This window comes from Kogia breviceps, chromosome 5 (assembly GCF_026419965.1).
Source record: "Kogia breviceps isolate mKogBre1 chromosome 5, mKogBre1 haplotype 1, whole genome shotgun sequence".
NCBI classification, from domain to species: domain Eukaryota; kingdom Metazoa; phylum Chordata; class Mammalia; order Artiodactyla; family Physeteridae; genus Kogia; species Kogia breviceps.
The window spans coordinates 94,520,250-94,536,723 of NC_081314.1; the positions used below are offsets into that span (position 1 = coordinate 94,520,250).

The 16,474-nt window shown below is 37.2% G+C and overlaps 1 protein-coding gene across 1 annotated transcript in view; it reads left to right on the forward strand.

Annotated features, from left to right (window-relative positions):
- MORC1 (MORC family CW-type zinc finger 1) overlaps positions 1 to 16,474 on the forward strand; it is a 191,697-nt gene that overhangs the window by 23,691 nt on the left and 151,532 nt on the right. The window contains 1 exon segment of the mRNA XM_067035361.1: positions 37 to 142. Within this exon segment, the coding sequence (XP_066891462.1) occupies positions 37 to 142 (106 nt within the window).

Below are 16,474 nucleotides of genomic sequence, written 5' to 3' on the forward strand. Positions count from 1 at the left end.
AAATATTGACGAGTCAAATGTCTATTTTTCCGCTAGGTACTTTGCTGGTTGTTTATAACTTGAAGCTTCTGCTTAGTGGAGAACCTGAGTTGGATGTTAAAACTGACAAGGAAGATATACTGGTGGCTGGAGCTCATGAGGAGTGAGTAATATGAGTGTTTGTCAGAACAGGTGTCAACAATGGCAGTGAGCTGGAGTTAGGAGCTCTACATCCTCATTCCAGGTCGGGGGCCACCAGGCCTTGTCTCTAGAACAATTAATTTTACCCCAGTTACAGATGAAGTAAGTTAGGCTAGACAACTGATTCCCAAACCTGGCTGAACCTCTGAGTGACGTAGGTAGCTTCTTGAGAAGTATAGGATCCTATCTCATACCAAATGTACTGAGTCAAAATCTTGAGATATCAAGCCTAGGAATCAATATTTTTCATATGTTCCACAGGTGATTCAGAGGAATATGACTGAATGACAATTCAGAATGGCCCTATGAACTATATACTTGCAGTTTATAAATAAATAAACGGACATTCATTTTTCTTGGCTATTGGAGACCCATAGGAAACAGAATTGAGAAAACAGTAGGGGGCATGGGTGAAAAAGTGTGGAGAAATATGAAATAGTAATTAACCCTGGATTTGTCTAAAGTAACTTTGAATTAAAACTTACTAGCTTGAGCCTATAGTCTCTTAGTGTCAGCATGCTAGAGCTAGACGGGATTTATTTTTTTAACATCTTTATTGGAGTATAATTGCTTTACAGTGTTGTGTTAGTTTCTGCTGTGTAACAAAGTGAATCAGCTGTATGTATACATACATCCCCATATCCCCTCCCTCTTGCGTCTCCCTCCCTATCCCACCCCTCTAGATGGTCACAAAGCACTGAGCTGATCTCCCTGTGCTATGCAGCTGCTTCCCACTAGCTATGTATTTTATATTTGGTAGTGTATATATGTCAATGCTACTCTCTCACTTTGTTCCAGCTTACCCTCCTCATGTCCTCAAGTCCATTTTCTACATCTGCATCTTTATTCCTGTCCTGGCCCTAGGTTCATCAGAATCAATTTGTTTGTTTGTTTTAGATTCCATATATATGTGTTAACATATGGTATTTGTTTTCTCTTTCGGACTTACTTCACTCCGTATGACAGACTCTAGTTCCATCCACCTCACTACAAATAACTCAATTTCATTTCTTTTTATGGCTGAGTAATATTCCATTGTATATAAGTGTCACATCTTCTTTATCCATTCATCTGTAGATGGACACTTAGGTTGCTTCCATGTCCTGGCTACTGTAAATAGTGCTGCAATGAACATTGTGGTACATGTCTCTTTTTGAATTATGGTTTTCTCAGGGTATATGCCCAATAGTGGGATTGCTGGGGCGTATGGTAGTTCTATTTGTAGTTTTTTAAGGAACCTCCATACTGTTCTCCATAGTGGCTGTATCAATTTACATTTCCAGCAACAGTGCAAGAGGGTTCCCTTTAGAGCTAGAAGGAATTTTAAAGGAATTTAATCTAGTCTGATTTATTTCATGAACCACTGTAGTGCAATAGAAATATAGTGAGAGCCAGATAGCCTTATCCACCAGAGGGCAGACAGCAGAAGCAAGAAGAACTACAATTCTGCAGCCTGTGGAACAAAAACCACATTCACAGAAAGATGAGACAAGAAGAAAAGGCAGAGGACTATGTACCAGATGAAGGAACAAGATAAAACCCCAGAAAAACAATTAAATAAAACAGAGGTAAGCAATCTTCCAGAAAGAGAATTCAGAATAATGATAGTGAAGATGATCCAGGACCTCAGAAAAAGAATGGAGGCAAAGATGGGGAAGATGCAAGAAATGTTTAACAAAGATCTAGAAGAATTAAAAAACAAACAAACAGAGATGAACAACACAATAACTGAAATGAAAAATACACTAGAAGGAATAAATAGCAGAGTAACTGAGGCAGAAGAACGGATAAGTGACCTGGAAGACAGAATGGGGCATTCACTGCTGCGGAACACAATAAAGAAAAAAGAAAGAAAAGAAATGAAGAAAGCCTAAGAGACCTCGTAGGAGAAGAGAGAAAGAAGGGAACCGAGAAAATATTTGAAGAGATTATAGTTGAAAACTTCCCTAACATGGGAAAGGAAATAGCCACCCAAATACAGGAAGCACAGAGTCCCATACAGGATAAGCCCAAGGAGAAACACGCCGAGACACACAGTAATCAAATTGGCAAAAATTAAAGACAAAGAAAAAATATTGAAAGCAGCAAGGGAAAAATGACAAATAGCATGCAAGAGAACTCCCATAAGGTTAACAGCTGATTTCTCAGCAGAAATTCTACAAGCCAGAAGGGAGAGTGGCATGACATATTTAAAGTGGTGAAAGGGAAGAACCTACAACCAAGATTACTCTACCCAGCAAGGATTGCATTCAGATTTGATGCAGAAACCAAAAGCTTTATAGTCAACCAAAAGCTAAGAGAATTCAGCACCACCAAACGAGCTCTACAACAAACGCTAAAAGAACTTCTCTAAGTGGGAAACACAAGAGAAGAAAGGAACCTACAAAAACAAACCCAAAACAGTTAAGAAAATGGTAACAGGAACATACAGATTGATAATTACCTTAAACGTGAATGGATTAAATGCTCCAACCAAAAGACACAGGCTTGCTGAATGAATACAAAAACAAAACCCATATATATGCTGTCTACAAGAGACCCACTTCAGACCTAGGGACACATACAGACTGAAAGTGAGGGGATGTAAAAAGATATTCCATGCAAATGGAAATCAAAAGAAAGCTGGAGTAGCAATACTCATATCAGATAAAATAAACTTTAAAATAAAGAATGTTACAAGAGACAAGGAAGGACACTACATAATGATGAAGGGATCAATCCAAGAAGAAGATACAACAATTATATATGCACCCAACATAGGAGCACCTCAATACATAAGGCAACTGCTAACAGCTATAAAAGAGGAAATCACCAGTAACACAATGATAGTGGGGGACTTTAACACCTCACTTACACCAATGGACAAATCATCCAAACAGAAAATTAATGAGGAAACACAAACTTTAAATGACACAATAGACCAGATAGGTATAATTAATGTTTATAGGACATTCCATCCAAGAACAGCAGATTATACTTTCTTTTCAAGTGCTCACGGAACATTCTCCAGGATAGATCATATCTTGGGTCACAAATCATGCCTCAGTAAATTTAAGAAAATTGAAATTATGTCAAGCATCTTTTCTGACCACAATGCTATGAGATTAGAAATCAGTTACAGGGAAAAAAAAAAAACGTAAAAAACACAAACACTTGAAAGCTAAACAATATGTTACTAAATAAGAGATCACTGAAGAAATGAAAGAGGAAATCAAAAAAATACCCAGAGACAAATGACAATGAACACACACGATCCAAAACCTATGGGATGTAGCAAAAGCAGTTCTAAGAGGGAAGTTTATAGCTATACAAGCATACCTCAAGAAACAAGAAAAATCTCAAATAAACAATCTAATGTTACACCTAAAGGAATTAGAAAAAGAACAAACAAAACCCAAGTTAGCAGAAGGAAAGAAATCATCAAGATGAAAGCAGAAATAAATGAAATAGAAACAAAGAAAACAATAGCAAAGGTCAATGAAACTAAAAGCTGGTTCTTTGAGAAGATAAACAAAATTGAGAAAATGTTAGCCAGACTCATCAAGAAAAAGAGGGAGAGGACTCAATAAAGTTGGAAATGAAAAAGGAGAAGTTACAACAGACACCGCATAAATACAAAGCATCCAAAGAGACTACTACAAACAACTCTATGCCAATAAAATGGACAACCTGGAAGAAATGGACAAATTTTCAGAAAGGTATAACCTTACAAATTCTCAGAAAGGTATAACCTTCAGGAAGATATAACCTTCCTGAACCAGGAAGAAATAGAAAACATGAACAGAGCAATCACAAGTAATGAAATTGAAACTGTGATTAAAAATCTTCCAAAAAACAAAAGTCCAGGACAAGATGGCTTCACAGGTGAATTCTATCAAACATTTAGAGAAGAGTTAACACCCATCCTTCTCAACCTCTTCCAAAAAATTTCAGAGGAAGGAAAACTTCCAAACTCATTCTATGAGGCCACCATCACCCTGATACCAAAACCAGACAAAGAAACTACAAAAAAAGAAAATTACAGACCAGTATCACTGATGAATATAGATGCAAAAATACTCAACAAAATACTAGCAAACAGAATCCAACAGCACATTAAAAAGATCATACACCATGATAAAGTGGGATTTATCCCAGGGATGCAAGGATTCTTCAATATATGCAAATCAATCAATGTGATACACCATATTAACAAATTGAAGATTGAAAACCATATGATCATCTCAATAGTTGCAGAAAAAGCTTTTGACAAAATTCAATACCCATTTATGATAAAAACTCTCCAGAAAGTGGGCATAGAGGGAACCTACCTCAACATGATAAAGGCCATATATGACAAACCCACAGCAAACATCATTCTCAATGGTAAAAACTGAAAGCATTTCCTCCAAGATTAGGAACAAGACAAGGATGTCCACTCTCACCACTGTTACTCAGCATAGTTTTGGAAATCCAAGCCACCGCAATCAGAGAAGGAAAAGAAATAAAAGGAATACAAATTGGAAAAGAAGAAGTAAAACTGTCATTGTTTGCAGATGACATGATACTATACATAGAGAATCCTAAAGATGCCACCAGAAAACTAGTAGAGCTAATCATTGAGTTTGGTAAAGTTTCAGGATAAAAAATTAATGCACAAAAATCTCTTGCACTTCTATACCATAATGATGAAAAATCTGAAAGAGAAGTTAAGGATACACCCCCATTTACCACTGCAGCCAAAAGAATAAAATACTTAGGAATAAACCTACCTAGGAAGACAAAAAACCTTTATGCAGAAAACTATAAGACTCTGATGAAAGAAATTAAAGATGATACCAACAGATGGAGAGATATACCATGTTTTTGGATTGGAAGAATCAATATTGTTAAAATGACTATACTACCCAAAGCAATCTACAGATTCAATGCAATTCCTATCAACATACCAATGGCATTTTTTACAGAACTAGAACAGAAAATCTGAAAATTTGTATGGAGACACAGAGGACCCCGTGTAGCCAAAGCAGTCCTGAGGGAAAAAAAAAAGGAGCTGGAGGAAATCACACTCCCTGACTTCAGACTATACTACAAAGCTATAGTAATCAAGACAATATGGTACTGGCACAAAAACAGAAATATAGGTCAATGGAATGGGATAGAAAGCCCAGAGATAAACCCACACACCTATGGTCAACTAATCTATGATAATGGAAGCAAGGATATACAATGGAAAAAAGACAGTCTCTTCAATAAGTGGTACTGGGAAAACTGGACAGCTACATGTAAAAGAATGAAATGAGAACACTCCCTAACACCATACACAAAAACAAACTCAAAGTGGATTAGAGACCTAAATGTAAGACTGGACACTATAAATCTCTTAGAGGAAAACATAGGAAGAACACTCTTTGATATAAATCACAGCAAGATATTTTTTGATCCATGTCCTAGAGTAATGGAAATAAAAACAAAAATAAACAAATGGGACATAATGAAACTTAAAAGCTTTTGCACAGCAAAGGAAACCATAAACAAGATGAAAAGCTAACCCTCAGAATGGGAGAAAATATTTGAAAACAAATCAATGGACAAAGGATTAATCTCCAAAATATATAAGCAGCTCATGCAGCTCAATATTAAAAAAAGAAACAACCCAATTCAAAAATGGGCAGACACCTAAATAGACATTTCTCCAAAGAAGACATACAGATGGCCAAGAGGCACATAAAAAGCTGCTCAACATCACTAACTGTTAGAGAAATGCAAATCAAAACTACACTGAGGTGTCACCTCACACCAATCAGAATGGGTATCATTAGAAAATCTACAAACAACAAATGCTGGAGAGGGTGTGGAGAAAAGGGAACCCTCTTGCACTTTTGTTGGGAATGTAATTTGATACAGCCACTATGGAGAACCATATAGAAGTTCCTTAAAAAACTAAAAATAGAATTACCATATGACCCAGCAATTCCACTACTGGGCATATACCCAGAGAAATCCGTAATTCAAAGAAACACATGCACCCCAATGTTCACTGCAGCACTATTTACAATAGCCAGGTCATGGAAGCAACCTAAATGCCCATCAACAGATATAGAAGATGTGGTACATATATACAATGTAACATTACTCAGCCATAAAAAGGAACGTAATTGGGTCATTTTTAGAGACGTGGATGGATCTAGAGACTGTCATACCGAGTGAAGTAACTCAGAAAATGAAAAACAAATATCGTATATTAATGCATATATGTGGAACCTAGAAAATGGTACAGATCAACTGGTTTTCAGAGTGGAAATTGAGACACAGAAGTAGAGAAAAGACATATGGACACCAAGGGGGGAAAGCAGCAGGGGTGGGGGTGGTGGTGGGATGAATTGGGAGATTGGGATTGACATGTATACACTGATGTGTATAAAATGGATGACTAATAAGAACCTGCTGTATAAAAATATATATATATAAAATAAAATTAAAGAAAAAAATATATAGTGAGAGCCAAAACATGAACCACATATGTCATTATAAATTTATTAGGAGCTACATTAAGAAAAGTAAAAAGAAACAGATGAAATTAATTTAATAATTTTTAATAGATCTTCATTGGAGAATAATTGCTTCACAATGCCGGGTTAGTTTCTGTTGCACAACAAAGTGAGTCAGCCATATGCATACACATGTCCGCATATCCCCTCCCACTTGAGCCTCCCTCCCATCCTCCCTATCCCATCCCTGTAGCTCCTCACAAAGCACCGAGCCATTCTCTCTGTGCTATGCTGCTGCTTCCCACCAGCCAGCTGTTTTACATTTGGTAGTGTATATATGTCAATGCTACTCTCACTTTGCCCCAGCTTCACCCTCCCACCCCATGTCATCAAGTCCATTCTCTATGTCTACCTCTAGGTTCATCAGTACCATTTTTTTTCAAAGATTCCATATATATGCATTAGCATATGGTATTTGTTTTTCTCTTTCTGACTTACTTTGCTCTGTATGGCAGTCTCTAGGTCCATCTGCCTCACTACAAATAACTCAATTTCATTTCTTTTTATGGCTGAGTAATATTCCATTGTATATATGTGTGACATCTTCTTTATCAATTCATCTGTTGATGGACATTTCAGTTGGTTCCATGTCCTCGCTATTGTATATAGTGCTGCAATGAACATTGTGGTGCATGCCTCCTTTTGAATTATGGTTTTCTCAGGGTATATGCCATAGTGGTATTGCTGGGTCATATGGTAGTTCCATTTTTAGTTTTTTTTTTTTTTTTTTTTAGTTTTTTAAGGAACCTCCATACTGTTTTCCATAGTGATTGTATCAAATTTACATTCCCACCAACAGTGTAGGAGGGTTCCCTTTTCACCACACCCTTTCCAGCATTTATTGTTTCTAGCATTTTTGATAATGGCCATTTTGACCTGTGTGAGGTGATACCTCATTGTAGGTTTGATTTGCATTTATCTAATAATTAGTGATGTTGAGCAGCTTTTCATGTGCCTCTTTGCCATCTGTATGTCTTCCTTGGTGAAATTCTATTTAGGTCTTCCACCCATTTTTTAACTGGATTGTTTGTGTTTTTGATATTGATCTCCAAGAGCTGTTTGTATATTTTGGAGATTAATCCTTTGTCTGTTGTTTCATTTGCAAATATTTTCTCCCATTCTGAGGGTTGTCTTTTTGTCTTGTTTATGGTTTCCTTTGCTGTGCAAAAGCTTTTAATTTTCATTAAGTCCTATTTGTTTATTTTTAAAATTTCTGTTAATCTAGGAGATGGGTCAAAAAAGATCTTGTTGTGGTTTATGTCAAAGAGTGTTTTTTCTGTTTTTTCCTCTAAAAGTTTTATCATGTCTGGTCTCACATTTAAATCTTTAATCCATTTGGAGTTTATTTTTCTGTATGGTGTTAGGTAGTGTTCTAATTTCATTCTTTTACATGTAGCTGTCCGGTTTTCCCAACACCACTTATTGAAGAGGGTGTCTTTTCTCCATTGTATGTTCTTCCCTCCTTTGTTGTAAATTAGGTGCCCATATGTGTGTGGGTTTATCTCTGGGCATTCTATCCCATACCATTGATCTATATTTCTGTTTTTGTGCCAGTACCATAATGTCTTGATTACTGTAGCTTTGTGGTATAGTTTGAAGTCAGGGAGACTGCTTCCTCCAGCTCCATTTTTCATTCTCAAGATTGCTTTGGCTGTTCGGAGTCTTTTGTGTTTCCATATGAATTGTAAGAGTTTTTGTTCTAGTTCTGTAAAAAATGCCATTGGTAATTTGATAGGGATTGCACTGAATCTGTAGATTGCTTTGGGTAGTATAGTCATTTTCACAATATTGATTCTTCCAATCCAAGAACATGGTATATTTCTCCATCTGTATATGTCATCTTTGATTTATTTCATCAGTGTCTTATAGTTTTCTGAGTACAAGTCTTTCACCTCCTTAGGCAGGTTTATTCCTTGGTATTTTATTATTTTTGTTGCAGTGGTAAATGGGAGTGTTTCCTTATTTTCTTTTTCTGATTGTTCATTGTTGGTGTACAAGAATGCCACAGATTTCTGTGCATTAATTTTGTATCCTGCAACCTTATGAAATCCATTGATTAGTTCAAGTAACTCTCTGGTGCCATCTTTAGGATTTTCTATGTATAGTGTAATGTCATCAGCAAATAGTGACAGTTTTACTTCTTCTTTTCCAGTTTGTATTCCTTTTATTTCTTTTTCTTCTCTGATAGATGTGGCTAGGACTTCCAAAACTGTGTTGAATAAGAGTGGCGAGAGTGGACATTCTTGTCTTTTTCCTGACCCTAGTGGAAATGCTTTCCATTTTTCACCATTGAGTATGATACTAGCTGTAGGTTTGTCATATATGGCCTTTATTATGTTGAGGTAGTTTCCCTCTATGCCTATTTTCTGGAGAGTTTTTATCATAAATGGGTGTTAAATTTGCCAGAGTTTTTTCTGCATCTATTGAGATGATCTTATGGTTTGTATTCTTCAATTTGTTAATATGGTGTATCACACTGATTGATTTGCATATATTGAAGAATCCTTGCATCCCTGGGATAGGTCCCACTTGATCATGGTGTATGATCCTTTTTTTTTTTTTTCTTGCAGTACACGGGCCTCTCACTATTGTGGCCTCTCCTGTCATGGAGCACAGGCTCCAGACGCGCAGGCTCAGAGGCCACAGCTCATGGGCCCAGCCTCTCCGCGGCACGTGGGATCTTCCCGGACTGGGCCATGAACCCATGTCCCCTGCATCAGCAGGTGGACTCTCAACCACTGTGCCACCAGGGAAGCCCCATGGTGTATGATCCTTTTAATGTGCTTTTGGATTATGTTTGCTAGTATTTTGTTCAGGATTTTTGCATCTATGTTCATCAGTGATACTGATGTATAATTTTCTTTTTTTTGTGATATCTTTTTCTGGTTTTGGTATCAGGGTGATGGTGGCTTTGTAGAATGAATTTGGGAGTATTTCTCTGTCTGCAATTTTTTGGAAGAGTTTGAGAAGTATCGGTGTTAGCTCTTCTCTAAATGTTTGATAGAATTCGCCAGTGAAGCCATGTTGTCCTGGACTTTTGTTTGTTGGAATATTTTTAATTACAGTTTCAATTTCATTACTTTGATAGGTCTGTTTATATTTTCTAATTCTTCCTGGTTCAGTCTTGGAAAATTGTACCTTTCCAAGAATTTGTCCATTTCTTTATGGTTGTCCATTTTTTTGCATATAGTTGTTTGTAGTGGTCTCTTATAATCCTTTGTATTTCTCCAGTGTCAGTTGTGATTTCTCCTTTTTCATTTCTAATTTTATTGATTTGCATCCTCTCCCTTTTTTTCTTGATGAGTCTGGCTAAGGGTTTATCAAGTTTGTTTGTCTTCTCAAAGAACCAGCTTTTAGTTTTATTGATCTTTGCTATTGTTTTCTTCATTTCTGTTTCATTTATTTCTGCTCTGATGTTTATGATTCCTTTCCTTCTGCTGACTTTTGGTTTTCTTTGTTCTTCTTTCTGTAGTTGTTTTAAGTGCAGGGTTAGATTGTGTATTTTATATTTTTCTTGTTTCTTGAGGTGAGATTGAATTGCTATAAACTTCCCTCTTAGAATTGCTTTTGCTGCATCCCATAGGTTTTGGTTTGTTGTGTTTTCGTTGTCATTTGTTTCTATGTATTTTTAAATTTCTTTGATTTCTTTGGTGATCTCTTGGTTATTTAGTATCACACTGTTTAGCCTCCATTTATTTGTGTTTTTTACAGTTTTTTTCCTGTAATTGATTTTCAGTCTCATAGCATTGTGGTCATAAAAGATGCTTGATATGATTTCAATTTTCTTAAATATTCTGAGGCTTGATTTGTGTCCCAAGACATGATCTATCCTGGAGAATGTTCCATGTGCACTTGAGAAGAAAGTGTATTCTGCCACTTTGCGGTGGAATGTTCTATAAATATCAATTAGATGTATCTGGTCTATTGTATCATTTAAAGCTTGTGTTTCCGTATTTATTTTCTGTTTGGATGATCTGTCCACTGGTGTAAGTGGGGTGTTAAAGTCCCCTACTATTTTTGTGTTACTGTCAATTTCTCCTTTCATGATTGTCAGCATTTGCCTTATATATTGAGGTGCTCCTCTGTTGGGTGCATAAACATTTATAATTTTTATATCTTCTTCTTTCATTGATCCTTTGATCAATATGTGGTGTCCCTCCATATCTCTTGCAGCAGTCTTTATTTTAAAGTCAATTTTATCTGATACAAATATTGCTACTCCAGCTTTCTTTTGACTTGCGTTTACATGGAATATCTTTTTCCATCCCTTCACTTTCAGTCTGTATGTGTCCCTAGGTGTGAAGTGGGTGTTTTATAGAGAGCATATATATGGGTCTTGTTGTATCCATTGAGCAGTCTGTGTCTTTTGATTGGGGCATTTAATCCATTTACATTCAAGGTTATTATCAATATATATGTCCCTGTTACCATTTTCTTAATAGTTTTGGGTTTGTTTTTGTGGGTCTTTTTCTTCTCTTGTGTTTTCTGCTTAGAGAAGGTTCTTTAGCATTTGTTGTAAAGCTGGTTTGATGGTGCTGATTTCTCTTAGCTTTTGCTTGTCTGAAAATCTTTTGACTTCTCCATCAAATCTGAATGAGACTCTTGCTAGGTAGTGTAATCTTGGTTGTAGGTTTTTTGTCTTTCATCACTTTAAGAATATCCTGCCACTCCCTTCTGGCCTGCAGAATTTCCACTGAAAAATCAACTGATAACCTTATGGGGATTCCTTTCTATGTTATTTTTTTCTATGTTATATTTTGTTTTTCCCTTGCTGCTTTTAATACTTTTTCTTTGAATTTAACTTTTGTTAGTTTGATTAATATGTGTCTTAGTGTGTTTTTCCCAGGGTTTATCCTGTATGGGACTTTCTGTGCTCACCAAGTCACCAGACTTGGGTGACTATTTCTTTTCCCGTGTTATGGAAGTTTTCCACTATAATATCTTCAAGTATTTTCTCAGATCCTTTCTTTTTCTCTTTTCTTCTGGGACCCCTGTAATTTGAATGTTGGTACATTTAGTGTTGTCCCTGAGGTCTCTGAGATTGTCTGCAATTCATTTCATTCTTTTCTTTTTATTCTGCTCCTTGGCAGTTATTTCCACCATTTTGTCTTCCAGCTCATTTATTCGTTCTGCCTCAGTTATTCTGTTATTGATTCCTTCTAGTGTATTTTTCATTTCAGTTCACTGTGTTATTCATCTCTGTTTTTTTGTTCTTTAGTTCGTCTAGATCTTTGTTAAACATTTCTTGTATTTTTCTCAATCCGTGCTTCCATTCTATTTCTGAGATTCTGGATCACCTTTACTATCATTATTCTGAATTCTTTTTCAGGTAGGTTGCCTATTTCCTCTTCATTTATTTGGTCTTATAGGTTTTTACCTTGCTCCTTGCTTTGCTGTCTCATTTCTTTCTTTCTTTTTTTTTTTTTTATGAGTGGGATTGTGTTCCTGTTTTATTGGTTGTTTGGCCTGAGACTTCCAGCACTGGAGTTTGTAGGCTATTTGGTAGACCTGGATCTTGGTGCTGAGATGAAGAACTCTGCGAGATCTCACTCCAATGAATATTCCCTGGATCTGAGGTTCTCTGTTAGTCCAGTGGTTTGGACTCAGAACTCCCACCACAGGAGCCATGTGGGGTGGCCAAAAAAAAAAAAAAAAAAGAGAGAGAACAATAACAAAGTAAAAAATAAAATTAGACTAGGAAGCTAAGAGATATAGAAAGACTGTAAAATAGAAAGAATGTAAAAATAAAAATATAGATGAGTCAGCAACCAGAAGGTATATCAGTACCACAGTAATAATAAAGAGGAGGAGGGAAAAGAAGAAAAGAAAAAGGGAGGGTGGGGAAGGCCTTGGCTGTGGAGAGTGGGGCCTAAGCAAGGGTGAGTTTTGGGTGGTGGGTGGAGCCAATGTTCAGGACCCACAGGGCTGGAAAAGGCCCTGAGGACTGTGGCTGGTGGGGCTTAGGCTCAAGCAACAGAAGGGGCCCAGGCATGCCTCCTGCCCCTGGTCTCAGAGGGCAGGGGACCTCACCTGGGAGCTCAGCAGGCTTCCTGGGCTCGAGTGGGTGGAGTAAATGCCCTCCTCTCCTCTCCTGCTTCTCTGGTCTGGGGTCTGGGAAGGCCCCTCCCACCTGCCTCTCCTGATCTCCCCAGCCTCCCTCCTATGCCTGCAGGACCCACGCCACCTGGATGGGGCCTTGGGGGGGGTACTGGCTTCGGAGCTCAGCAGGCTCCCTGGCCCAAGTGTGTTGGGCAATCGCTCTCTGCTCCTCTCCTGCTCTTCCTGGAGAGTCCCTCCCACCTGCCTCTCCTGATCTGCCTGGCCTCAGGGGTGCCGATCTTGTCTGGCCTCCACTTTTCCTCCCCCCCAGTCCCCCTGTGTCCTACCAGTTCACTTTGGGGTTCCTTCTGTCTCCTTGGGCATCAGGGTCTCCTACCAGTGGCCAGCAGTTGCCCTAGTTGTGGGGAGACGCTAAGTCTGTGTCTTCCCACACCTCCATCTTGACTTCTCCCCCCAATAATGTTTTTATTTAATCTGGTATATATAAAATATTATAATTTCAATTTCTGTATGCAGAATATTGAGACATTTTACACTGTTTTTTTTCCATTCTAAATCTTTGAAATCCAGTGTGTGTTTTACACATATACCACATATCAATTTGGACTAGTGCCCAATAGCCGCACATGGCCAGTAGCTACCGTACTGGACAGTGCAGCTTTAGACTAAGATATTGAGACCCAAGTAAACACATCAGCTTAGACAACTTCTTTTTCTTTTTCCTTGGAGGTGAAATTTTGAAAGTTCTTTTACCAGTTAGAGAATTTAACATTTGATAACCTACTTTAGATTAGCTTTTCTATATTTTTCTAATTTATATTTTTTCTCATCTCATTCTCACATGTGGAGTTCTTAATTTACACAGAAATGAGGTTTTTTTCCTTTTGGAAAAAAATATCCAGCCTAATTACTGTTCTGCAATTGCTGGGAACCCTTTTGCCAACATTAACGTGCCAATGTCAGAAAGGAGACCCAGAGTTGTTACTGGCAACTCCATTACTGTGTTCTCCTTTTCTTGCTGGCCTTGTCCTCTGCTTAACAGCTGGTTCCAAAAACAATATCTTATACTATTTAAAAGCTTTGAGCTCAAATTTTCCAAAAGTTATCTCTCAGAGTGCCTTGGCATTTCAACACTAGCATCAGGAAACAATACATTATTAGAGGAATAATTTGACAGCTAATTCTTTTGGAAAAATTCTTACTGTTTCCAGATTGTTTAAAGAAGCCAGAAGCTTCTTAAAGCATTTAGGCAGTTAATTACAAAATAAAGAAAATGGATCAGCCTGATTCTGAAAATAATTTTCTACATATGAATAGGAAAATCCAGGATTTCAGACTTTTGTTTGGCCTCAGAGAAGAGGTTTCCTGGTATTATTTACTTTCTTCCAATTTTGTTTATTGTAAAATCAAAAGTAAAACAATATTTTTTAACTTTTTAAGGAAAAGAATTTCTGTATCATAATTGATTATTTTTAAAAATTTATTTATTTATTCATTTATTTAATTTTTGCCTGCATTGGGTCTTTGCTGCTGCATGCGGGCTTTCTCTAGTTGCTGAGATTGGGGGCTACTCTTCGTTGCAGTGTGCGGGCTTCTCATTGTGGTGGCTTCTCTTGTTGCGGAGCATGGGCTCTAGGCATGCAGGCCTCAGTAGTTGTGGCACGTGGGTTCAGTAGTTGTGGCTCGCAGGCTCTAGAGCACAGGCTCAGTAGTTGCTGCGCACAGATTTGGTTGCTCCACGGCATGTGGGATCCTCCTGGACCAGGGCTCGAAACCGTGTCCGCTGCACTGGCAGGCAGATTCTTAACCACTGTGCCATCAGGAAAGCCCCTCATAATTGATTATTAATTTATTATTCCATTCTAGTGTTTTTTAAGTGCAGTTTCTAATTTTTCTTTTTTCATTTATGATTTGCTTCTAAACTTTATTCTAAGTTAGACAGTCTTAATAAGCCTCATTTCACAATGATTTCTTGATAAGTGACCACTGAACTGATTTGTCATAATTTATGTAACAATTCCTGTATTTCTGGACAGTGACATTGGTCTCAGTGTTTTACATTATTTGTGGATGATGTTGGAATAAACATATTCATAAAGATATATTTTTTTATTTTTTGAATTATTTTCTTAAGACAGATTCTCAGGATGGGAACCAGTGAGTCAAAGGGTCTGAACTTCGATACAGTTCTTGTGAATATTTGGTATCAGTTTTAAACTTAGGAATCAAAACCCTGTATCGTTCTGCTTTGGGCTGAGGCTCTAAGAGCAGTAATCTGACCATTGGCAGGGCCTTGTTTCAAGATGACAATAACCTCATGAAAATTTCATTAGGAGTGATGTTTAAGCACAGGGTAGTGGCATGTGCTTTGGCAATGTCAGTCTAAAGACAACCTGTTTTCACTTAAATTGAAAAAATTGTATGTAGATAGATAACAGTCATCTCAGAATTTCAGAATGCAGGTGAGGCAGAAGTTTGCATTTAATGTGTGATATATCAAACTGCAGTTTGAATCTGTGACTGTGGTATGTGGAGAGTGCCAGGGAAGCATACAGAGGTTCCAGGGTGACATGCAGAAAGTGAGTTGTATCTGCAGGGAAAGAATCATGTTGAATTATATCATGTTAAACTTAGTTCCCAGAAAAGGAAGAAGATGATATGAAAAATAGCTTTGTAAGAAATCAGAAGAAAATGAAGAGTTTGGAACAAAATGGAGGTGCAGGGGCAGGCTGAGAATACTGAATATTAAAGAAATAAAAGTGGACTAGTAACAGAAAACAAGATGTTTCTTTAGGGCCTGCTTAGACAATTTTTGTTTATTAGTTTATGTTGTGGTAATTTTTGGAACTCTGAACCAAGTCCCACACCTCAAACCTTTGTAACTTTTCCCCCCACCAAGTTGTATTTTTTTCCTTTGAAGTAGTCCATTTGTGCAAAACAGAATCAAGTTAATCCATTTTCTCCTTCTCACTGGTGCCTGTTAGTAACCTTCAATCACAGTCATACAAATTACTGAAATTTAGAGTCATTTTCAAAGGTCCTGTATTGATAGAGTGCAGTAGGACTAAGCAAATGGAAGATGACAGGCTGGAGGATGGTTTTAAAATGAGTCAATGCCCATCACTACCTCATATGTGGTTAGTATAAATTGGCATCTGCAAAATCTTCAGGGTTGTAATTCTACTTCGGCATTCCTTACTCAGAGAATTTATGTAGATGCCAGGTGTGGAATTATAATTCTGTGATTCGGATGTTTTAAATTTTATTCATAAGACATACAACTTTTTTTATGTGGATACTGGTATGGAATTATAATTTCATAACTGAGATTTTGAAATTTCATGTAAGATATGCCAGTGAATCCTGTATCCATGTATTAGTTTTATTTATTCTCACCTATATCTCACTCTTCCTGTTTACCTGGTGGTCCATCACCTGTTCCAGGGGCATTAATCTTTGGGGCAGAGGTTGGAGTGTGTATGAAGGGAGGGGCTTCAAGTAGTACACAAATATTAATTTATTGAAAACTATTCAAAGCTGCATAAACACACAGATCAGAGTAATAGTGCTTCCTCATTCTCCACACCAGTTCCCTTAGTCTCTCTTCTTCTATAGAAATAATTCTGCAAGTTGAGTTTTCAAATATATCATTTAGTTTTTTTTCTAGTAATTGTAAGTTTATATTAGATTTAACTCAGACATTT